The 24,767-nt window shown below is 47.6% G+C and overlaps 1 protein-coding gene across 5 annotated transcripts; it reads right to left on the bottom strand.

The window, feature by feature from the left end:
• Nucleotides 1–88: 88 nt before the first annotated feature.
• LOC125706330 (protein FAM214A-like) lies at nucleotides 89–23,966 on the bottom strand. 5 transcript variants are annotated; one of them, XM_048972990.1, is made up of 13 exons: nucleotides 23,071–23,966; nucleotides 21,777–21,817; nucleotides 8,755–8,939; nucleotides 7,899–8,092; nucleotides 7,055–7,180; nucleotides 5,502–6,972; nucleotides 5,063–5,173; nucleotides 4,300–4,388; nucleotides 3,872–3,971; nucleotides 3,380–3,538; nucleotides 3,144–3,212; nucleotides 1,428–1,633; nucleotides 89–686 (listed from the first exon to the last, which is right to left on the bottom strand). In XM_048972990.1, the coding sequence occupies exons 3-13, from the start codon at nucleotides 8,845–8,847 to the stop codon at nucleotides 542–544; spliced, it is 2,763 nt and encodes a 920-aa protein (XP_048828947.1). In that variant the 5' UTR covers nucleotides 8,848–8,939; nucleotides 21,777–21,817; nucleotides 23,071–23,966; the 3' UTR covers nucleotides 89–541. The 5 variants fall into 5 exon arrangements, with proteins under 5 accessions (XP_048828947.1, XP_048828949.1, XP_048828946.1 ...); XM_048972992.1 differs by lacking the exon at nucleotides 21,777–21,817 and adding an exon at nucleotides 9,089–9,197; XM_048972989.1 differs by lacking the exon at nucleotides 21,777–21,817.
• Between the last annotated feature and the right edge of the window lie 801 nt (nucleotides 23,967–24,767).

The following is a 24,767-nucleotide window of genomic DNA, read 5'->3' as shown; positions in this document are numbered from 1 at the left end:
ACGGGCAACAATGTCTCGTGCGTGGCGGAATTTACACACCCATAACATTTTCTTTCAGATCTCTATAATAACAAAGGAAACACCAGAGAATGATTAAAGACTATTTTATAGGTTCATATCATTCAGATCTGAATATCAACATCAAAAATACATTGTATGATCTGGATATATTGCAGTACTACATCATTATATTTACTAAAACAGACATTACATGTGACAAACATTAAATATCAAATTAAATATTAAATAAATGACAAAACCATGTAAACACAATGCTAGTAGTTTTTCCCCCCAGCTCGACCGCATGTTACGTCTGCGGTCAGATCTCCTGCTCTGATGCGTGGTGTGCAACAGCTCACATTGAAAAGTGTGGCCGGACAGGAAACCTTCAACTTCAATCCTTTTTCTGTTAAGGAATTAAATTCTTTGTTCGCTAGCGGTGAGCTGCACCCAGAAGTCAAACTGAGACTAGCATTTTCTCATTATCTGAGGGGTTAACGAGGAAAGCGCCTGTTTGGGCCCCATGGGAGATGCTGCCAGCTTAGCATCTAGGGGAGAAGGCGGGGGATTCGGTGAAGGACTTCAGCTCGTAGGCCGCGCCGCTGTCCACCTCCATGGACTTACGGGAGAAGAGGAGTCGAATGTCTCTGTAGAGGTAGATCTTTCCGGATTTGGAGCTCTGAAACCTGAGCAAAGCAAAAAAAAAATGAAGTGTGCAGGGAGAATGATAAGCTGAGGTGAAGCAGGTGGGGGCTGCACAGTGCTGCCTAATAAGGGTATGGTAAGTGCCTAGGATTCTTGGAGACCCCTGGAGACCATATTACCTACAGAGTGACGTATAATCCAGCACTGTACAGGGAGAAGGTGCAAACTCCACACACCCTGGAAGTGTGGGAGAAAGGCACCATGCCACACTTTGGATGACTGATGTGTGTTTCTCCTATCAATCCTTTTTGTTTTCCTTCAGTGCTAAACAACACTAAGATGTTTCCGAGTCGGCATGGTATTCTGGGTGAAGACACTGGGTTGGTACTAATTTATTAGATTATCACAGAGCTGTTATCATAATTGAGAACTAAAAATAAGAAAACGTTTTTCGGAAACTGAAATACAATAACACATGAAAATAAAATAAAAACTCCAACTAAATAAATACTATATATATTGCTGTCAGAACTAACTGTTGTAAAAACAAACACCAAAAATAAAAAAATGTGCCCATCACAGGGAGCAAGGCAGGGAACATCCCAGGAGGGGGCGCTAACCCATCACAGGGCACACACACACACACACACACACACACACACACACCAGTTCTGGATTTCAAAATTGAAAATAATATGATATAAAAGTTCCATAAAATGATCAGAACTTCAATAAAACTGAGTCCTAATGTGAGTGCTATGGGGGGATGCAGGAGTGCTGACCTCAGGTGGACGAGGTAGCGCAGGGTCCGCTGCGGCCTCGGGGGGAAAGGGAGGGGCTTCCTGCTCACATAGCCACACGGCTCCCGCTTTATGGGCACAGAGAAAGTCCGCTGTCTCAGGAACGTCTGGTGGCAGGCCGGCATCTTCCTCAGGTCGTACACAACCACGAACATCTTCACCACCGTCTTGTTTGGATTGAATAAGGTCTGGAAAGGGGCAGAGTACAGAACCTATGATTTGCTTTGCATTCTTCGATGCAATATGACTGCCATAACGGTATTACAATAGGATAAATACTGAAAACAACTTCAAATAGCCCTTTTGTTCCCCTGATTTCATTAGTAATGTACTGGAACAGGGCAGCATGGTGGTGCAGTGGTTAGCACTGTTGCCTCACATCTCTGGGACCCGGGTTCGAGTCTCCGCCTGGGTTACATGTGTGCGGAGTTTGCATGTTCTCCCCATGTCGTCGGAGGGTTTCCTCCGGGTACTCCGGTTTCCCCCCACAGTCCAAAAACATGCTGAGGCTAATTGCAGTTGCTAAATTGCCCAGAGGAGTGCATGCGTGACTGAATTTTGTGTGAATGTGCCCTGCGATGGGCTGGCCCCCCATCCTGGGTTGTTCCCTGCCTCGTGCCCATTGCTTCCGGGATAGGCTCCGGATCCCCCCCCCCCGACCCAGTAGGATAAGCGGTTTGGAAAATGGATGGATGGATGGATACAGACAGGCATCCTGTCACAGGTGTCCCCTGCCCTACTCCAATTGCATCATAGGAAAGGCTCCAGGACTCTATACAAAGTGCAGAATATGAGAGCCACTTATCCGGCTTAGGGCCAGAAAGTTGGCGATATCTCAGATTCAGATTTAATTGGCTAATTCTTTTGGTAAACTGCCTTTGATTTACAGTATGTCTCTGCTAAAGATTCAAAGTGACTAAAAAGAGTCAAAATAGCAGTATTGCTCAGATTGCTGTGGCACCCATAGAACACTTCACCTTTGATAATAATGGCAAAGTTGTGGGCACATTTCTCAGTACTGACAGTCCAATAGTCAGTATCTTTACTGCCACCACTAGAGGGCACATTCTCCTGCACTTTGAATTGGAAACTACATTTTCCTACAGTTTTGTTTTCTGATTTTAAACATTGTTTAGCAGTGATGGTCAGAGTTGATATCAAAGAATCTTAGCCGATTCAGGCATTTTTTAATTGATCGGTACCAGTTACCACAGGCCGACCCAAAGTCCGATCTATTTTACCCTCTAGCTGCCTTTTTTATACCTTTATCTTATAACATTACAGTGTGACTAAACACAGAAGCAGGGAGGCGCCTCTCCTAACTGTAACCTATGCTGTGTTATTACAATGCCTGGCTTATTAATCACAAGGATAGAAAACAGCCTAAAGATATTAAAATATTATCATACTGGTAAATGAAATATTTTCCAATCTTTCTACACTTGATCACAAAACAAGACACCCCAGGTCACCTGAAGACATTTTGTGTGTGTGTGTGTGTGTGTGTGTGTATGCCTGTGTGTGTGCATTTGTACTTGCTGTACATTGATCAATTATTAATTCATTGATCTTTGTTTTCTAATGGAAAAAACAGCAGTGGTGTCACAAACACATGGAAATGCACATTCCGTTTATATATTATGCTGCAGTGTGTGCCAAACCCCCTTAGCAGAGCCCCAGAATGAAAACTGTACTTACCACTTGTATTGTCCCTGATGGAGGCACCCGATAGCCCCTTTTACCAAGGGACTCCAACTTTATAACACCCTGAGACAAGGCACAGGGGAAGAAACATCAACGTCTAAGCACAAAAAAAACTGAAAAATTAAACTGAACAGGAAACGACACCATAAACATGTATATAACGTAATTAGTTTCTCCTAATTTCATCAGTCACCGTTCACTGCTTAGACGTTTACAGATGCACGACTCACCATGTAGGGGGAAGGCGCATTGTCATCAGAGACGCTGTAGAAGGACACTTCCACGGGCAAGGTCATGTGACTGGGGCAGAACGTCCCACTGGCTCCCACCTCAGCCGTAAAGCCCTTCACCGTCCCCAGGGGCTGCAGCCGGTGATTCAGCACACACTCCTGCGGACAGTTTGCCCAGACATGTGCAGAGCTTGTCGTGTCACCTCACCCAATGTGCTGCATCACCAGGCTGGGGAAGCTCAGGAGACTGCTCATGGATATCGGAACACCTGCCACTCAAATGGTCCCTGCAAACCAGTGCTTCCCATCCTGGTCCTCGGGGACCCACAGACGGTCCACATTTTTGCTTCCTCCCAGCTCCCCAGCATGGTGAGGTTGGGAAACACTGCTGTAAACTATCAGAAACTTTCTGCTCTGCTTTCAAGTTAAGGTCTCAGCCTGGGTCTGGTCATGCAGAGGTTTCTATTTGTGGGTGTCTCTTTCTGCTTATACCTCAAAGTTCCCCAGGAGGCTGAGGCTGGCCGGGGGGGCGCTGGTGCTGAACACCCGTTGTTCCGAGTTTCCTCCGCTGTGCTGTCGCCTCAGGCACTCTCTGCACACACAGAATAAACTGCATCGACACCAGTGCCTCACTGGAAACATGGCCGTGGTGTATCTGTGCGACTGCTGTGCCCACCCTCTGCTCTTAGATAGACCCCACCGTCAGGATAGCTGGGACACGCCAAGTTTGAGAAGATATGCTTTTTCACAGAAATACCAGGCCATCCTGGTATTTTGGTTACAGATCCCCTAACAGGGTGACGTTACTCACGTAAAAATGATGGAGGGGAATGAGAATAAGCTTTATACCTGTGTCAGTGTGTCTGACCAGTCATGGTAACCCAAAACTGTGCGCATTCCCAAAATGCACTTGGAAATACCTTCTACTGGACAACCAACGCAGACCCTTGCAGTGAGCCATGGAGGTGTCCAGGTCAAAGCCCCCAGCCTGACCTCTCCTCTGAGGAACCTTCAGCGGAAGAATAAAGGAAGGTGCAATTCTAAGAGAAAACTGTATTTGACATGCAGTTACAGGATATATTACATCAAATGCATGTACAATATAAAATGAATAAATTATACTCAGTTTATGTAATAGGTCTGTCACTGCTGAATACTAATAAGATATTAATAAATACCTGATACGTTTTAATTTCATAAACCCCAGGTTAGAGACGGCACCACAGTTGATAGCCACATGTGTGCATTTCTGGACTAAGTTTAACAGGAAGCTGTACAGGAAGTGAGCACAGTGGATGGGACTGACAGGTCGGTAAACCCCGCTGTACCCTGAGGGGCGGGAGTACCAACCACAGCTGACAAATCTTTGTTACAGCCCTTGTGAGCAGATGGTATCGAGGAACAGTAGATAGCAGTGTAATTAAGGATCCAGGCTTATAGGGTCCAGTCCCAGGAAGTCTGCTCTAGGTCTGTTCTAAATGTTTTATTCATTTATTTCACAGAATCACTTTAGCACTAAAGCCTGCTGTTTAAAAATGATGAAGCCTGTCAAGTTTTACATAACACCTGTGGAAATGCCATGAAATTACAAAGTAACCAGAAGGGTGCTAATGGGCTACATAGGCGTGCTGGCTAAGGGGCTGAAGGATCAGCAGCTGCCAGGGTTATCCAGGCCTTACGTACCGGACTAGAGACCAGTGGAAGCCCAGTGCTCGGGTGGAAGGCTCTGGTTGCTGTTCCGTCTATGTAGGGATGGTTCTCCTTGTTCCAAATGTTGCACAACTTCAAGGGAGACTGGAAGTTTGAGCCCAAAAGAGAGGGATTAGAAAGCATCACAGCAGAAAGGGTCATGCAGTGTCACATTAACGTCTCCTGTACTCAATACTCCACAGCCATCTGGAAGTTTAAAACCTCATAAGGTAAACTGCGCATTTTCACATCAAGTAAAATGTGTATTTTTGCAAATTTAAAAAATATTATTTAAGATTATCACTAAAAGTATTGAAATTGGGTTTGGTTGAAATGAACTTGATTGAAATAAAAAATTATTAAATTACTTCACAATGCCGGGCCTACTGTGAGTAGCGGTCGTGACTGTTCCTAGGGATGTGTCTGCACTCACCAGAACAGGTCCATTCTGGGTTCTGTCAGGCCCGATCTGCTGGTCCTGGCCACAGGCTCTTTGGTTAGGGATAGTCTGGTCCTGGTTCTCGTTCTGCCCATGGCTGTTAAGCGGCAGGTTTCCCTGGGTTCGAGGTTTGGAATCGACAGTGTCTTGATACAGGACTGTGGCGTCTGTCATTGTCATGTGACCTTGGAGGCCCCTTGAGCCCTCAGGACTTCCTGCTCTCTGCCCACAATCAGGAGAGTCCTGAGGACCCGTCTTGACAGTCTGTAAACCATCAGAGCCTAAAGGGACTGAGTCTGCTGGTGCCGTTGGCTTTTCAAGTCTGACACGGGCTACATCCTGAGGTCTGGAGGAAGGGTCTCGATCGAAGCCACGGGGAGCTTTTGCCCTCTTGGCTTCTAGTTCTGTGCAAATAGAAGATTCTGGGCTGTTGGCGATGGGGGAGTCTGTAATGGCTGAGAATGGAACCTCACCGGTGCACTCTTGAAGACAGCGATCACCCCAAGATTTGTGTGCAGATGGAGACGTGTCTTCCTTGAAGCTTTGACTACACCTGTTGTGTGCATACCACAGGAGGTCTGGGACCAGCCAGGAGTCCTCTGTGGCCCCCGCATTCCCAGAGCTGTCTGCAGGGGGGTGCAGGAGCAGCTTCCTGCAGGCTGCTGGTTTGCTTGAAGGTCTTGACTTGGCATCCATTTTGGCTCTGCTAAGCTGATTGCTGGGAGTGTCGGAGGGAGAGGACCAGCTCCTTCTGCCATCTGCCACGGTACCATGCTGTGGGCCAAAGAGGAACGAGGAGCCCCATGGGAGTTTGAGAAGATGTGCCTCACAGCTTTCGGACATGGTACCGGGGATGCGGGTGGCTAAGGGATCACAGTAATGTAAACGCTGGGCAATACGAGTGATGACTTGCTGTCGTTCATGAAGCAGTGAGCCAATCAAAGAGCTGGGATGCTCAGGGGGGTGTGACCTGCAGCCTGAACTTGGAGTACCCAGTAGATCTGCCAAGTAGAGGGATTTGAATGCCCTAGTGAGATCGTCGGGAGCTGGTGCCTTTAAGTTTTCTGTACTATCTGATGAGATCTGACAGCCCTCTGCAGGGTCAGTGTCCGGGGTGCTGTTCAGCTTGGAATGGACCTGTTTTAGTATCTTGCCTGGAGGCTGGGCCTCAGAGGGCGGGTATTTCCTGGAGCTTATGGTGCACTTGAAGAGCGGCGGAGATCCCTGGGGCTGAAGCTGCTCGGCACCAGGAGCAGACCTGTGCCTCCAGTCCCGGCTTCTCGTGGTCTGCAGGGCCAGGCTACTATGGACGCTGCAGGTAAGAGCCGGGTAGTTGGGCTGCCGAGGCAATGACTGCACGCACACTCTCAAGGCCACGCTGTGTGACACGTTGGGCACCGGGAAGGCGTGCTCGGCTGGTGGCTGGGAAAATCTCCAAAGCAGCCGCTCCTCAGCCGAACTAACCCTGCGAGAGAGATGAGGCAGGGAGTGCGTCAGGCTGCTCTCCACGGGCCACACTGGGCCGCGGATCTCATCCGGCGGCTCACCTGTACAGGATGTTCTTGGGAACGAGTCCGTGGGATGCGCTGAGCCAAGCACTCAGCTGGGAGAAGAACACGTAGGAGCGGACGGCCAGGAGCAAGGTCTTCTCCTCGATGAAACGGTCGCCGCTCCTGCAGAGGGAAGCCAGTCGTTATTAAACTCAATGCAATCAAATTTATTATGAAGGGAGGCTCCTCAGCAATTTCATCACAGCTTGCACATTTGACTGTAACCCATGTATATGGAAAGCTGGGCTTTTGTGGGGTTTATGGCCTGCTCTAGACTTTATTTAAACCTCATGAAGTCCTTGTTGGAGACTCTGCTTTCAGCCTCCCTGCTACACATAAAAATGCAGCACACAGGTCTTCTCGACTAGCTGAAACAGTCCAAGTTCCCACTTACAGGGTAGATGTTTGGGGTAGATGTTTGTTTGATGGCTGGTGTTAGTATCAATGCTTTTTGAAGACTTGTCACTCTGCTCAAAGGGTTGCAATGAAAGATGTTATCCTTGTTATCAGCATTGTGAAATACTGGCTGATAAGAGAGAAAACTGAAGCTGTGGGTGATACTACCAGAGAATGATGGGTGGGGCATGGCAGAGACATAGGAGGGGGGATTAAACACCAAACAAAACGCACTGCCTGGGCACTGGCTGCAGGGGAGGGGGATTAAACACCAAAAAAAAAACGCACTGCCTGGGCACTGGCTGCAGGGGAGGGGGATTAAACACCAAAAAAAAACGCACTGCCTGGGCACTGGCTGCAGGGGAGGGGGATTAAACACCAAAAAAAATGCACTGCCTGGGCACTGGCTGCAGGGGAGGGGGATTAAACACCAAAAAAAACGCACTGCCTGGGCACTGGCTGCAGGGTCCATCGCTCCAGCAGCAGCGCGTCCTGTTGAACAATTGGGTCGTCCAAGTCGGTGCCAGGAGCCTCACTGCTGTAGCAGCAGTCAGGAAGCAGCATGACCTCGATCATGATGGGCAGCTTGTCCCTCCAGAGGATCACCACCTCCGACTGCGTCTTCTTAGCTTGACAACACTGTCAGAAGGACACAGGAGACACCATAAGCCTCCTGAGAATATCATTCTTAGGGTATTACAACATGTAAGCCATACAAATCAATCAATCCATCCATCTGTCCATCCGTCCATCCATTCACACACTTCTAACTGCTTATCATACCAATACAAATCTCCATGTACAGAAATATCTGGTTATAGTTTTGCATTTTGTCATATTATTAGTGATAAACTGTACTGGTCTACGGGATCCTCATTCCCTGCCTTTTCTGTCCTCTGCTCACCCCACCTCACTCGTTCCTAAGCCAGTGCTGTGCGGAGAGCCAGTAGTACTTAGGATGAATGCTAACAGCCTGCTGTTATTCAAAAGAAATGCGTTCATTTGCAAATGAACTCCCTTCTTGCCATATCCACAGATGGAGACCCTGAGGAGGTTCTGTTCACCATCAGTCTCACTTGATTAATATTTGAACTTTATTGGGGAGCCGGAAATAAATCTTCTGCTCCAACAATCCATTGGGTCTTGCAGTTATTTACCTCACCTACAACACAGAGGTTAATCACCCCGGTTACACCCAGAAGAAAACTGTTAGGGCTTGATTCCCAATACCGCATGTTAATATCACCACCCAAATTTCAATTTGGCAGCCCACGTTCCAGTGACCTCGGTCGCCCGCGTACCTGCGGCAGTTTGTCACTGCACTCGTGCTTGGTGGGGAGAGGCTGTGCAGGCTGCGCTGGGGGGCAGTGGGGCCCCTCCGTGCGGCCCTTCATGGAACATTCCGGTGTGCGGCCCTCTACGATGAGCAAAGCGAGGAAGACCAGAAACTCCTCCGCGTCATACTCAAAGTACTCCTCAGGCAAACCTGCAAGACACGATGTCGGGGGAAGCTGAAGCAGGACGTTCCAAGAAAACACATGGCCCCCTAGTGGAGCCTCGAGGCTGAGACACCGTGCTATGGATGCTATGGCTAGATGCCGTGGAGGCCATCACCGTGCCCACTGCAATACCTACTGTATCGAAAGCTTCAGACGGAAAAGCTTGTAAAACATTAAAGTTTCTCATCCATCCACCTTCTAACCACCCATCCATGGAGGTGACTTGGAGCCTAGTCCAGGAAGCACTGGGCAGGAGGTAGGGCACGAGAATGGAGAAGATAACATATCACAGGGCGCACACTCACACGAGGCGATTCAGTGACACCAGATAGCCGGAGAGTCTATAGACTGTAAAAACCGACACGATACAGAACATGCAAACTCCTCGGAACGGAGACAGGATTCACACCCTTGATGCTAGAGGCATGAGGCAGGAGTGCTACCATAGGGCCAGTCTAATTATTCCCATGAAACCCTCTAATAAATATCGGGGTGGCTTGTGTAGGCACAGTACAGTCACTAGGAGTGAGGCAAACAAACAATGTGTCAAATCAACAAACAAAGACTGATGCAGCAGGGATCATTTTACTGTGCCTCTACCTGGTCGTTAACCCTGCCGTTTATAAACGTCATGAAGGTCAATCCCTGTTATTTATCAGGACTGCGCCTTCACAGCCATTCTGAGCATGTGTTAATCGCCTCGCCCAAAAGTACAGCCATGGCGCCTCTTTAGATTCGTACACAATACCATCTGCCTACGGTTCAACCACTTAACCATGGTTACTTCACAGCAGTGCAATCATAGCAGGGATCATACGGGCCTGAAGGTCTCCTAACAGACAGACGGGGGGGGCATTTTTATGCATGGAGAGCACTGCAGCTCTTCAGAAGCCTCCCATCAGGCACAGGAGCTCAGAAGTGTGACGGGTCGGACTCCGTGCATGAAAGGTTTAACCGAGCGTCTCTCTGCACAAAGGGGCCCCGATTCTTTATCCCCCTGAGTGCTCTCATCGCTTCACTGATGCGTGCGCTGCCGGACCGATCGCCGGTCCAATCGAAGGCGATCTTACGGCTCGCTTCAGCAGCATGCGGTGGCGGGGGCCGTGTCGAACAGACCCAGGCCACACCGAACGACAAAAGGATGGTCAAAGCTAACGAGAAGAAACTAAATTCTGATCTTCTGACCTGTAGGTCCTAACCCACCAGAGAAAGAGGCCTGATTGGGACCGGCTCGGCTGGCATTGTGCTAAGCCTCATTAGAATCATTTCCAGCTGAACAGCACAATGATCGCAACAAACCACTCCGTTAGAAATAAATAAACCCATTCAAGATTCAAGTGGTTCATTTTTAGCCTTTGTGCTGCGGCTAGTTTTACTGCTCAAACCAGGCGACTGACATTTTCTAGAACTCCTCTCAGAACAGCACTCTGCGTGGGCTACACCTGTATCATAATCATAAATACTTGTTTGCCCATTCTAATTTAAGTTACGTTTACAGCTAAATGAATATACAGCCATAGCGTTATGTAATTAGATTCAAATATACATTCCTCCAAGCACCTCCCTGCAGGTCGTGTGGGATTTTACCCAGCATGCACTGCTGGGAGACATGACCACTGCACCACATGTATTATCATCCCGTCTAAAAATGTACACTGCTGGTGTGCAGGGCATTTGCACACATAAGGTAAAAGACATTCTTAAGTGCTGAACACATAAAGGAAAGATGTAAGAGGCTAATTTAGCATCCTAATGTATTGGATGCTGATATTCCTGCTGTTCTCTGCTTAATGCTCTTATTTGCTTTAGAGATAAGATGCTGGATAATAAAACCGAAGCAGAAATGCAGACCATGGGACCTGCAGCCTTCTAAACAGACAGCAGTCAGGCTGTGTACCTCTTACGCTGTAGGAAATGTGAAGGTGGACAGCAGGCTGAGCTAATGCTGCCGTTTGGCACCGTAGGAAGCCGTCCGTCCTCAGGGCCGATTTAGCAACCCAACCCTTCCTCAGGGAATTCACACGGCAGCATCACTTTCTTGCCCCCGTGGACGAGAGAGCACTGCCCGCCTGTCATACTCTTCTTCTGATGCCAAAATTAGTCCTTCCGCCATCCTCTGCGCTAAAGGATCAAGCCACGCAAAGCCCAGCGTCTGGGAGTACTTCGCTTTAGGTGGGCAACAGAGGACGTAGCCGTGTACAGGCCTGAGACGCTGTGTTTACGCCACTTTCAAACAGGTATGAACAGTTTTGATGTTCGGAAGCCCCTTAAAACTGACTAAAACATTCTTATTTTGAAGAGACACAAGCATTGTATCTTAGACTCATTAAATTCTAACATGAGTATAAACATGCTGAAACTTTTCATTGCCATATAATCTTTTAATAAATGCTTCAGGATCGTAAACCAGATTATAAAGCAGAGCGGAATCAGCCAGTGTCGGTCAGTATTTTGACAACCTGACAGCATCTACATATGGCGTATTCCCTAAAACAGGCTGGATTTGAATGTTTGAGGACCCTAACACTAACTATGACTGACAAGCACTTTGCACAGCTTTAGACTTTGTGCGGGTAGGAACCGTTTTCGCTTACTTGGTTCTCTCGATTCCCATCAGCAGTCCGCCATCTCACAGGCCGTGAATGGGCTCCCAGCTGCGTCACATGGCCGCTGAGTGCCACATCAGTGACACAGAGGGCACAGCCGTCCCCAGGAGAGTGGACCGGGCATCTCCGGGACACTTCGGATTTGTAAGGAGAATGTGCGTCTCCTCATGCGTGTAGCGACTGTTCTGACATGTGCGGGAGACCCCTGTCACTGCTCAACTGTAACATCACCAGTAAAATGACCAGCTCGTTGCAGAATGAGAAGCCCACCACACGACAGCAGCAGAGAGCTTTCTGCACAGCAGCAGCCCAGCTAGAGGCTCAGACTTTCTGTTTGTGAGGTGGCTTCTCACTCCCACTTGACCTGCAACTAGAGATAAACGTGTCTCCTATACTTCCAAGCTCTGCTATGTTAGGCTAAAGGAAAATAAGGCTTCTGGACAGATTTTTTTTTTGCCCTCTGGGGTAAGGAAGCCAAACGACACATCGCAGCCATTGTTGCTGTCTGTCGGCCCTGTAAGGCAAGGCCTGCTGGCTCACGCTGTTTCACCATCTTGGGACAGGAGCAAGGTACACCTCGCCTTTGTTTGAGGGCTGCTCTCCTGCACGCTCTGAGCATGTGCACAAGGCAGCTGTCGATATGGGGGGGGGAGGGGCCAATGGCAGCAGAGAGGCTCCAACAACAGTTCCAGTCTCAGTGTCCTGCTGCCAGGACGCCGGTGATATTGCCGAAATGTGTCAAAGGTAAATGACTTAATTTTGGATAAAAACAGAATTCACCAAAAGTACACGTGTTTCTGCGTGTGAGCATTCACTCCCAAAACGCAAACACCCAAGGGAGACACAAAGGCCACTTTATTGTTGTTTTAATAAAATAAAAGAAAATAACACAGCCTTAAAGCATCAACATCTTCAATAACCAACAAAACGAACATCCAGTTGGAAGAACGAGGAGCCTCCAGCAGAGATGGCAGCTGGAGGGTCTCGCCGCAGTTCATTTACACTGATCTAATCTCAACGTAGCCGAGTGGAATGTTCCAGAGCTTCGGGGGGGACGACCGCCGTAACGGCGAGTCACGACCAGGAGCGATAACGAAACGGAGAAATCATCACGGCACAGGAACGGGCCGGGGGCAGTACCGCCTGAATGTATGAATATTCAGAGAGGGCTCCGCTATCATTTACATATTAATGTGCGTCAGATAATGAGTCTAGGGATGAGGAGCACACAAAGGGAAACAGACACGGCCACTCACGGTGTGCCGAATTTACTTATTATATTAAAGTAGATATGCATATTATTTGAAGACAAGAGACTGAGAAGAAAAGACATTAATACCAATACAAGTCATATAAAAACCTGCTTTAAATGCACCTTGAACGTCACCCAGAAAAGCAACGATGACCCAACACACGTGCAGCAGACGGACCAGTCACCGAGAAGCACAGCACTGGCCAGTTTAGCTCTACGCTCCTAAAAGAAAGATCTAATCTAGCGAGGCAGAAGCCACAGCTCATGAATGCAGTCTTACGGCTGCCAGCTCAGCCCCCCCCTCTGTGGCTTCGGTGTCACTGGGGGCTATTTAGAGAGATACAGCAGGCGATGGCCGGCACTGCCCCTCTGAGGAGAAGGAGCAGGTCCCGCAGAGCGTGGCCCCTCCCCCCGGACCCAGCCTCCACCAATCCCGCAGCTGCAGGCTGCCAAACACGTGCTGGACAGACATAAATACTGACAGTTGGGGAACTTCAGCCATGTGATTCATCCGTTTTCTGTCTGCAGTGAGAGATGCAGATTTGAGTTCACACTGAGCTTGTTTAAGGTATGAGACCCAATCCAAAATATCCTCTACCTTCGTCTCAGTTCCACCAGAAAAAGTCTCCTTCCTCATTTTGGGGCAAAGAAAGGATTTACCTTTCACACAGTGCCTACGGGCACCGTTTGCATAAATACACACACACACACACAAACACAGTGTTACATCTACTTGAAACCAGGCTCCTCTGTCACAGACAATGCGGCCATTGTTCAGACATGCAGCCCAAAGAGTTTACAGCAAAAACTGTCCTTATTTTTGCCATTATTTTCACTCCTTTGCTAATGCCACAGATTTACATGGCAGAAGGATTTGTTTACGCAACTCTTGGACATACAATAAAAAAAGAAAATCAACAGTCACAGCAATGTTATTATGTGGACGAAATTACAAGGATAATTAATGATTTATTTGGGGGAAATGCAATCAAAAGGTCTTTCCACGAGCTTGTTGGACACACTGAGCATGCTGCTGAAACAGGGAAGTGTCCTTGGTGATGTGGCTCGAACAGCAGAGAGGTCACGGCCCCATTAATGCAACTAATGCCCCCGTAAGCCAGAGATCTCCATCACTGCCGATGCAGATGGCGGGAGGGGGGGGCTGCGATGCCATCTTGGCTGAGACAGTAGTGTCACATCACAGACACACCAGGTGTCCACCCTTCCCAGCCCTGCCGGAGAGGACAGCCACTCTTTCTGAGGTATCATCTGGCCCCATCACTAGACTTTGAACTGGGATTCCCCCATTCCGGTCAAAGAGAGCCAGTCTATGACACAGTTTGCAGATTTCCCTGCTCAAACACACCTGGCTGGTGGGCTGAATAAGGTGTGTTTGAGCAGGAGAATCTACAACCTGCGTTGCAGACCTGGCCCTCCAGGACCAGACCTGGGGGGCCCTGATCTAAATAGTCTAGGGCAAAAAAATAATCATTAAAATGTGATGCCTAACCAAGACAAATGGATTGCAAAAGTCTTCTGAGAAATATTTCAATAAGACTTCCAGGAATATCTTATTAAAAATTAACCTCACATCTAATTATTTACATGTTACATGCAGGTGTTCCAAAGAAAGGCCCGCTTTACTTTTATCATGGATCTGGATGCAGGCTTGGCCTAAGTTCATTTACATGCTGTGTCATCGTCTCCTGCAGGCTTTCCATCGCGTCTGATCCCTATCTGCTCCTCGTCCGTCAGGCTAAGCAGCTCACATGCAGCTCCAGCATGAGACAGCATGAGCTTGGCTGGGGTGGGTGGCTCCTCCCTGTCCATGCCTGCTAGCGGCTTATCACACGCCACATGCGGGGCTCAGAGATCCCGCTGAAGCAGTAGTTATAACAGGCTAATTTACCCAGAAGTCCCTCATCAGGAGTATGAGATCTGCCATGTACAAATGAGATGACAACAACAAACAGACCTGCCTCGACGCACCAAAGCTGAGAGGGAGTGCAGCTGCCGATTGCTCACAAGGAACACAGTTAGCGTCTAAATGGATTTTGATACATTGGAACCCAGATTTATGACTCATTTAGCAAGTATTTCATGCATAACAACACAGGCGTGCACAACGCAGCATGATGTTTTATGTAAAGCAATAGACAGCGTGGTAAATACAGACCCATTAGAGTGAAAGGTAGCAGGACGGAACCGTCCTGGGCGGCTGGGCTCGCTGTCAGCATGGCCATTTCCGTGGGGGGGGGGAAGAGGCACCCAATCGATCATGTCATCTTTCAACAATCTCAGTGAGATCCAGGCTAGGGCACTTTCCCTCCCATGCGAGGAGTACAGGAGCGACGGGACACGAGCGCAGTACAGCGGCTCCGCCCCTCATCTCAGCCCAGGTCTCTGAAGTAAGCCAACACTAAGCACAGCAGGAGGACAGCTCTGCTGAGGTCACATGTCACGTGACCTAGATGGGCCACTCATCTCAGAGGAACAAATGATGCCTGACATTGTAGTTCATTGCTCAAGGCCTGCAAGATCTGCAGATTTGTTGATGATGGCAGAACATAGTTAAACACCCAAACACAAAAACATGACTATGGGAATTTTACTTGCATAAAAATGTCCTGAGGGCAGAAGAAAAAAATGCAACCAATAACCAATCAGATTGCAGGGGTGGCGGGTCCAAGCAACTACAGACATGACCAACCAATCAGATGTCTTGATCCTGCCTCCTCTAGATGCTTGGTCCCACCTCCTCTATAACCTGATTGGTTGAGAGAGAGAACCAATCATTGTTCCTTCTGCCCTCTGAACATTTTTTTTGTAATAAAACTCCCACAAGCCTAAAACATCCTTCAGTGGGGCACCAGTGTAGACCCACTGCGAAGAACTCAAACGTTCTTTGTTAACTTGCAGACAAGACTGTGTGTTTTAACTGCTGGCACAAAGAATAGCAGAGAGAGTCACAGCATGAGAGAAAGGCTTGCATTCAGCCTGGTAAGACAAATGAAGAGAAACTGGTCACTAGCGTCTGGGACAATAAAGCACAACGGTTTCAGCTTGTGAGCCAAACCGTGGTCATATTTCAGTAAATTGTCCTGCAGATACTCTAGTCCCAGCAGTGTTAGGCTAGAAAGACCAACATATGGTATAGGGTGTTCTTCTGGCACATTATTACAACTGATGGGATGGTCGAGGGTGGGGGTGGGGCGCTTGTAAATCACCTGCTTTCTCCCAGTCCGGTCAAAGGCAGACTTCAAACCCTCTTGGCAACAAGCCCTGATTGGACAGGAGGCCCAAACTGATCTTTTTTCAGTCTGTATTTTTCTGCCAACTTTCGATACAGTCTGCAAGTCTGGAAAAAGGCACAACCTCTGTGAACTTAGCTGCCCTGTTCCCAAGGGGAAAAAAAAAAAAACGTGGCCAGTAGTTAAGATTTAATAAGGCACTAATCACTAACACGCTCTGTGTTAAAAACGCTCATTTTCTTAAAGCCTTTTAAAGACACGGGCAGCCTATCATTAGGCGGCCTCTTGGGTGAGGGTGCTGAAGGGCTTCGCAGGAAGCTGCTGCGGTGATAAGGGGACGCGGTGAGATGTGGAAAATCTGCGCGCTGCATTACTGTAATTAAAAAAGACAGTGAAGGATGGATAAGGGGCTCCCTGCAGATCTGCTGTCACGCTCGCCGAGTCTGGTTACGTGGAGGGTCACCCATCCGTCACACGCAGTACATAGGACCCCTCCCATAGCCTGTCTGGCCGACCTGAAGTTTCCCCGGAGCGACCAGAAGCCTCCCCCCTGAGATTCGCTTAACACGGAACGTGTGCGAGTCGACACAGGCTCGGCGCCTCAGACGCTCTGGAACTCGAGCTGTGAGGACACGCAAGAAGATACTGACTCTCAGAGTTAAGTGGGGGGGACACAAACAAACCAAAAATGTGACATTATTGCACATTACTGGTTTGTTCCCACAGCCATATCCCATGAATCTCTGCCTAAACTATTTCTGTTCGATTTTAAAAACACGTATTTGCACCCCAAGTCTCTTTATGGCGACTGCTATTATGTCTGCATGTAATGCTTTCTGGATTTACTTGGCCGCAGATCCACTCGAAAATACTGCTGCATGTTTCACTCGGGGAAAGTCAGGCTGGGAAGGGTGTTATAAAATCAAGCTAAATTGGACTGAACTGAAAGACCTCAGTCTAACTAATGATTTATATGATTTATAGCCTCTGACTGGTGCAAACGCTTAGATCTCTTTGCAGTTAGAAATACAATAAACACAGCAATGAAGGATCAGATGTGGACAAACATCAATTCTATATTCCCATTTGGGAGTCATGACTCATTAGAAGCACAGACCAAATGAATGACTCTGACTGAATTACCACAAAAAAAAGACAACTTCAAAGCAAGCTGAGTAAAGTCACACTGTATATGCAGAGCAAACGATCCTGACACATTCACAAAGACCGGAAAGGCAAACACACAGAACGGAGGCTTTGAAGGATCTTTCATTTCTGCTCTTAGAACTCAGGCTCCCGTCTTCTCTGTGCAGCAGACCAATTTCAGTGGACAACCTCGCGATCACTCAACCGAGATCATCTGATCAAGGATCAGGATTCACTGTGCTGGGCTGCCCTTTGACCTTGCTTGCTCCTGTTATCAGACCCCCCCACTTGAGGAGACATATTACACTGAGCCATCAGGGGTGCCTCAGATAAGGGGGATTTAACAATGTCTCTCTACCCAGGTGTGCTATGTCACTCCTAATGCTTGCTGTATCACCCCAAAACCAACATTTATCAATGAGTACCAACAGCAATATTAACCATAATTAATTAGATTAGATTCAGTATATCAGGTTAGATAAGATTCATTATATAACATTAGGTTTTATTGTCATTATACTGTGTACAGGTATGCAAGTTATCAACATGCATAACAATGTGTAGGACTCCATGCTCATCCTCCCTGGGAGCCTCAGAGCCCAGTCCCCTGATCGAGCCCCCCCCCCCCCGAGCCCCCCGCCGTGTGCCACACCCTGGCCCCCACGCCACACCTCAGATGCCGATGTTCCCGTGGACACACGTTTGAGTTGTTTGCTTAAGCTGAGATCACGGCAGTGCAGTGGCCGCTCTCTGCTGCCCGGCCATCAGCCCTGCGTAACGGCCGTACTCGGAAGATCCGGGGTATCCGCTTACTGCTGTAACAGCCTCCACCGTTGGCCTGTCCTGAATCTGCTGGGACTTTTATGTGAAGGATATCCAACATCTCAGCCAGGGGCAGAGACACCTTATACAGCGACAGAATGTACCCGGGGGAAAACCTCCGCAGACTACCACAGCCGCCCAACAGTCACAGTGAGACAGCCTACCTGACTGTGGCCTGCTAAGATGGGATGGAAGGTGAGCTTTTTTTAAACACCTGCCTCAGTACCCACTCTCTCCCATGATGCACCTCCACAAAGCATCGCAACTGCAGCCAGAGTGTCGCCCGCTGTCAGTACAGCACGGTGCTTCATCCAAATATCACTGTAAATATCTCACTGCATAATGGTACAAAAGCCGAAATAATGCCTCCATTTCCCATGATCCCCTGCCACACCTTGAAGTACAGGACACCACACATCCACACACAGACAGATTCACTACTGATCACTTGGAAAGAACGAGTCACCTAAACTGCACGTTTGGACTATAGGAGGAAGTCCATGTGAGATCCACACACGGAGGAGAGCCAGGGCCGGAACTGACCCCCAGAAGCCTGTAGTTAAGCGGCCTACTCAGCTCCTGCCCCACAACAAGCAAACAGGCTAAACTACTCATCCTACAATCCTGTTAATAATATAACTGGAGACACTGCAGAGTGTGTTCCTGTAGCAAAGGTCAGCCCTGTATCCTCAGAGCCCACCCAGCACCAACGAGAGCTCATCCGCTTTCACTTAAAAGCCGACATGGTCGGTCTGCCGTGGTGCCGATGTTGTAGCCTGCAGTCAGATGGGGTCACGGGGAAGTTGGAGTCAATGAGGCACTTGCTCATATATCCAAAGGACTGCAGATGCCAGATGTGGGGGCCACAGGTCCCAGCCCTTGCTCTGCAAGTGAAGACATCATCAATGCAGATAATGATATCAATAAGATAATGATATCAATAAGATAATGATATCAATAAGATAATGATATCACAGGAGCTCTTCTTCCTCCGAATCATGCACATTCAAAGGACCACGTGTTGTAATCCAGTGACATTTCCAAATGACTTGCATCAAGACTGGATCGGGTTACCTGTAAACAGGTTAGCTAACATCTCTGCAAATGCAGATCAGATGTTCTCCGCTCATATTTGAAAGTTCATCAAGCTGAACCTTTACTCTAAGTTGATTAAAGAAGCAAAAACACCCTGTCGTGTTGCGTGGATCTCGCACAGATGCCGGCCATCCCCACGCTTTTCTGAAGCCTGCCATTCTGTTTACAAGCACTTGGGTCCCGCATCCTTCCCAGCTTTGGGTAGATCCTCCTCCTGCAATAGAACCAGGATTCTTGAGGACACCCTGGGCTTCACGGGACGTAAAAATAAAGTGTCGGCGCCTTCGATTCCGGTTACACTCCCCCCCCAACACAAATAAGTACAAATAGGCACAGCTGACAAGCTCCGGAGAATCCCAAGGAAGACGACCAGAACAGTTCATCTGTCACTAGAGAGTCTGTATGCAGCCGGAGATGGGAAGGACACACAAGCCAAGTGTAGCTCTACTAGAGTACAGGCAAAACACAGAGAAAGAGTTACTTAGAGATCTCAGCATCTCGTTCAGTTTGTTAGACAAAACAAGGCTTGTTTAAAATCTAATTACCCCAAAGGTAAAGGTCTCCAAACTTTTCCATTCAAGTTATGGTTACATGGCAGCACCAGACACATAAACAAAAAGCTCAGCTCTGCTCCGGTTTCATAACCAGGCTAAAGTTTTTTAAATATTCATTTCTTCCCCTTAAATATGTTCATAGTAAGGGTCCAGATAAGCAACTTTAAAAGAAAACAAGTCTGTAATTCTCCCATCGTGCCAAATAACTCTGCTGAACCCAGCTACAAATGAATGTGCTAAATCTGTGCTTCCTGAGATCACAGATCATTATCGGTGTTGCCTGAGTTTGATTAATCACAGCTGACCTGGGGTCAGTCTGCGGCTGCCGACCCTTAGATGCGATCTCACCACATTTCTGCTCACTCAGATGCGTAGAACAGGAGGATCAATGGAACAAGAGGGTCAAATCTGGGATTATCGAACCCATGCTACATTTTCTACTGTCAGGTCAACCACACCATCATTCTGCCCCGGTGACAATAACTCAAAATGTACATTTTCCACAGTACTATGTGTTAATGCATCTTAATTTTGACCATGGCTAGCTAGCACACCAAAACCACACAGCCCTAATGACTCATGTTGATTCCCCTGCCCATGTACATGAAAGGCATGCTGGCAGAGAGACCCCCCTACCGACACAACGCCCAGACGGGGCTGTAAGCGGACACTCCGGCGAGTCGTGACCTTTACACGGTTCTCCCATTTACTCAAACAGTGCTCGAGAGTCTTCAGGCTGGACCTGGTCAGACTGTACAGGAAAGGTGCGTGCTAGCATGAAGTGGTGGCGAATCAGTGCGATCAAAAGCATGAACAGCCTCAGCTCCCAGAACGCGTAAATAAATACCACCCCCCTCTCTCCCAAAAGGAAACGGTTTCATAACAAAAAGGTCTGAGACCTTGGGAGACACCCAAAACACTCCTTGTTCGCAGATGACTCTGTTGAGACACTCGGTGCTGCAGAGCTGACACGTTTTACAGCCCTGACTAACCATAAAGTGATCTGTGTAAACAGACGGCTGTTCTTTTCTCCACCGGTTTCCCTCAGGCTTCTTGTGTAAACACTGCTTCCATATGGCCTCTGCATCACCACAATCTTAAAAAGACATACAGGCGAAGTACAAGGGTACCAATCAACAATAGACACACATCGACAATGGACACCTGCCTCGGGTATAAACAGACATGACTGCGTACATATCATAAAAGAATACCAGTTATAATTAGGGTAGCAAAGGGGTGGAAGATTTTTGGAAACTTTCCAGAAACTTTCCATTCCATGGGAACTTTAGCTGGGAAATTTTAGAAATATTCCAAGTTGGAAACTTTCCATGGGAATTAACAGGAAAATGCCCACAATTTTGCAACCCTAGTTATAATACACCAAAAATACCTGCATTCCACCTGCCATCACTAGGCCCCCCACTACGGATGGGGCACCACCTCACCCCCACCACTGAATGCTACGATGACCAGCTGACCCTGCTGCACTATTCTTACTACATCCTGAGTTTCTTAAACTACAATGCAAACCTTTACATTTGTATGTAATCTGCATAGTATATACTTCATACTAGGCTAATTATGCATACAGTACATGTATGTACTTTATATTTGTATGCATGTATGTTATTCATGTCATTATGGAGGCAGCTACTTAATTTCATCACTTTCATGCACATGTGTAGCCCACTTGCAGAATGACGAATAAACATCATTGATCCTTGACATCCACAGTGCTAAATGATGTTGGTCATTCATTGGAATCACAAATAGATTTTAACTTATCAGACACCTCAATGCAAGGTCACACGAATGTAGCTGGACAAGCATCCCAGGTTAATAACCATACTCTAAGGTACAGCAGCTGACCTTTTCTGGGAACAGTGTTCAGGTAACAATCCTGTGTCTTGGACCACTAGACTACCTCACAATCACTAATCAGTAGTCATCATTTCAGTCTTTCCAAAACCCAGTCCGTCTTCCAGAATGGCCTATGAAACAGCATGCAGCTGGGCACCCTGAACTCTGAAAGGGACCCCTCCCTGTCTTTCCTGTTTTAAACAAATAACACACAAATCGCTCGAACAAGGCTTACCACACAATGCCCCAGGGTAGGAGCTGGGGGGAGAATTTAACCTGGCGGATACAAAAACCATGCAAAATTAAAATGATGGATGGCGAAAAGAAAATATCATGGGGGAATATCTGGCTTCTACAGAACTCACTGCTGACTGTAAACTAAACAAACAAACAAGGAAACTGCAGAATAATAAGCAGGACGGGAAAAGTAGCAGAGACGTAAGGACAGGAAGACGGAGAGGGAGCTACTTATATCAGAGGAACAATATGTTCCAAATCACAGCAGCGCAGTGCGGATTTGGGAAGCACTCCAGAGCTGACTGGTTTTATTATTAGAGCTATGAAGGAGAGCAGTCAGAAAGCACGCCAGCAGCTTCACGCGCCACTGTATGTTACTGCCTTCGCAGACGTCAGCCCACTTAACAACACGTCCTGGCACGCGAACAGCGTCCGCTGCAGCTCGCGCAAGTGTTTTATAAGCGGCTACGTCAGTCAAACGGCGCACAAGGTCCGATCGTGAAAATCCACATGGGCGACTTTCTCCGTGGCATCAGGCAATATACTGGCTTGCTTTCAAATTTAGCCCAGAAATTAAATATTAACTAGTCCTGTTTGTTCAACATGGTGTTGCTTATCAACAAACTGCAAGGCTATGGGGTGTTAAATACTAGAAACGCATGTGGGAAGATGTCCAGTGACTCGGTTGCAAAAAACTTTGTGGTGTCAGGTATTTTACCTTTATATTACACGCCATGCATTACACAGTATAAATTTATCACATATAGGTCTGGACCCTACTTTTTAATACACTGTTTTACATTGAAGGTGTACTCATTGTTTGATAACTCAACATGCACGAAATCTTAAGTTAGTAAATGGCGTAAATATATTTCTCAAACACTATTTCATTAAGTAGAACCAATCAGAATAGAAATGTAATTGGGCAGCATCGATTCACAATACAACAGCAACGACGCACCTGAATCACACAGCGCACAAAAGTATAAGCGCGTTGTAAATGTGTCGCCCTGGTCGTGAGTGATGCTCAAATCAAAGCCGTGTAATAATACATGTAATACATGTAATAATAAAACATCAGCCGTCTGACACATGACATCCCCGTCTTGCACAACAGCCAGACAGGACTGAACAAAGACTCTGTGACTGACATGCAAACAGTTACCCCCAAACGGGACTTCGGAGGGGGGGGTCACTGAATTCCGATGGATAAGTAGCCCTTCTGAGCTGTGATTAAAACGCGTCCCCATTTACGCTCTGTTGTAAATAAGGTGGAAATGCTACAGATTTACCTCGGTCTGGCTTCATGGTTGTCGTCGAAATGTTCCGCAGCTCGTCCGCCCCTCGGTCACCGCGCACAGGTTTCCCGTCTTTTTTTGTTTGCGAGCCGTCGTGATCTCAACTACCTAGCGAAGGCTGGTAACTCCTAGCGAAACACAAAGCCCCCGTGGTCGGAAAAAAACATCCCAAACACACTGGACCCAAACGAACCCGAAAGTCTGGGTATTTCTAACAAAGAGCGATTAGACCACTGCTGCCCAGCAACCAGGCAAATGTAAACGACACCCCATGTACAGACCAGTTATGTCAGCAGCGGGGTTAGATTAATGCCATCGGCAGCGAAGCTGCTTCCACCAGAGGCCGGCTGCATTTCTCTTTACCTCCTACCTCCCCAAGGCGTACACATATAACTAATTAGCTGCCGACAAAGCCAAATAGCTGTGCATCCGCAGAACTGTCCCTGCCTACCAGCCCCCCTCCTCCCCGATCACCCGCAGGTACAAATATCCTCCGATCGCGTCCACACAAAGCCACTCAAGCACCTTCCCCCTGCTGACATTATCATTCCGGCGTCCGCTCCCTCCCACCGCCCGACAGAATTACCCTATTTCACTTTTTTTCTTTGAAAGGCATTTTAATAAGTTTGCATCCCTCAGGACTCTGTCGGCCGTAATCTCTAATTATCTAAGCGCCCCCTACTGCATATAACTCGGCCGCTAGCTGATTTCTTGCATCACAGTCACGCTCCGATCTCAGGGTCGCACCCATGACGCCCGCGGCCGCGTGTCACTTCACGCCGCTCGTCTCTCGCGCCCTCGTGTCACTTCACGCGGCTCGTCTTCCCATGCGCGCTACCGCGTGTCACTGCACGCTGCTGTCTCACCACCCCCCCCCCAAGATCGTGGACGGTTACAGAAACAGCCCGGGGCAGCTGCCGGGTCACGTGTCGGCACAGCCGCTCGCCTTCTCTCGTCACTTCCCCGCTACGGCCCTGGACGTGACCTGCTGCCATGGCAACTGCACAGCGTCAGCTGTCATTCCAAAAGTATTCTTCAAAATCAGCAATTTTCATACGGAGCCATCTTAGAATATGATCAAAAGAAGCTTAAAAATCATAATTATATTGTAACTCTAACAAGCGATGAGAAAGTGTATGGGTGGATATTGGTTCAGAGTGCAGACTGCGTGGCTATTTAAGCTTGTTGAAATGGACAAAGTAGGGCAGCATGTTACAAGTTATAAAAAGATGTGCCGCGCTTTAAGCCCCCTTGTAATGCCTTTAAAAAAGGAGGACACCATTTTCCATGAGTACCGTTGTAGATGACAGTGCATATGAAGAGATTTAACCTGAGTGCAGCTTCGAAAGATATTAAACGTATTATTAACACCAAATAAAGCTAATGCATTCAGCAGCCTTTCTTATTCATGTCTGCCTAACCGCAAATGTGAGCAGTTGGAAAGATTTATAGTTTATGATTAGTCAGGGCTGTAGAACGTGTCAGCGCAGAATGGATAAACAGACATATAAGAACAATATTAAGGGAAACATTTATTAATAAAAACAGAGGAAAAACATTGAATGGACAACTGAATCAAACGTTGATACGTTTATCAAAGATGAAAAACAAATATAAATGAAATATTAACTATCCTGTATGTCGAACAAGCAGGTACATGTACTTTACCAAGCTGATTAGCATATATACAG

Source organism: Brienomyrus brachyistius, chromosome 13, assembly GCF_023856365.1.
Source record: "Brienomyrus brachyistius isolate T26 chromosome 13, BBRACH_0.4, whole genome shotgun sequence".
In the NCBI taxonomy this organism is placed as follows: domain Eukaryota; kingdom Metazoa; phylum Chordata; class Actinopteri; order Osteoglossiformes; family Mormyridae; genus Brienomyrus; species Brienomyrus brachyistius.
The sequence above is the reverse complement of the archived record's forward strand: the minus strand, read 5'-3'. Positions and strand labels throughout refer to the sequence as shown.

Bases quoted from the DNA above. Each gene is read 5' to 3' on its own strand.
- LOC125706330 (XM_048972988.1), bottom strand. From the start codon at position 15,053: ATGGCCATGCTGACAGCGAGCCCAGCCGCCCAGGACGGTTCCGTCCTG. The intron at 8,093-8,754 runs GTACGCGGGCGA...TCCTTCTGACAG, and splicing joins GCAGTGACAAACTGCCGCAG to TGTTGTCAAGCTAAGAAGAC. The intron at 687-1,427 runs GTCAGCACTCCT...TGCTTTGCTCAG, and splicing joins CGCTACCTCGTCCACCTGAG to GTTTCAGAGCTCCAAATCCG.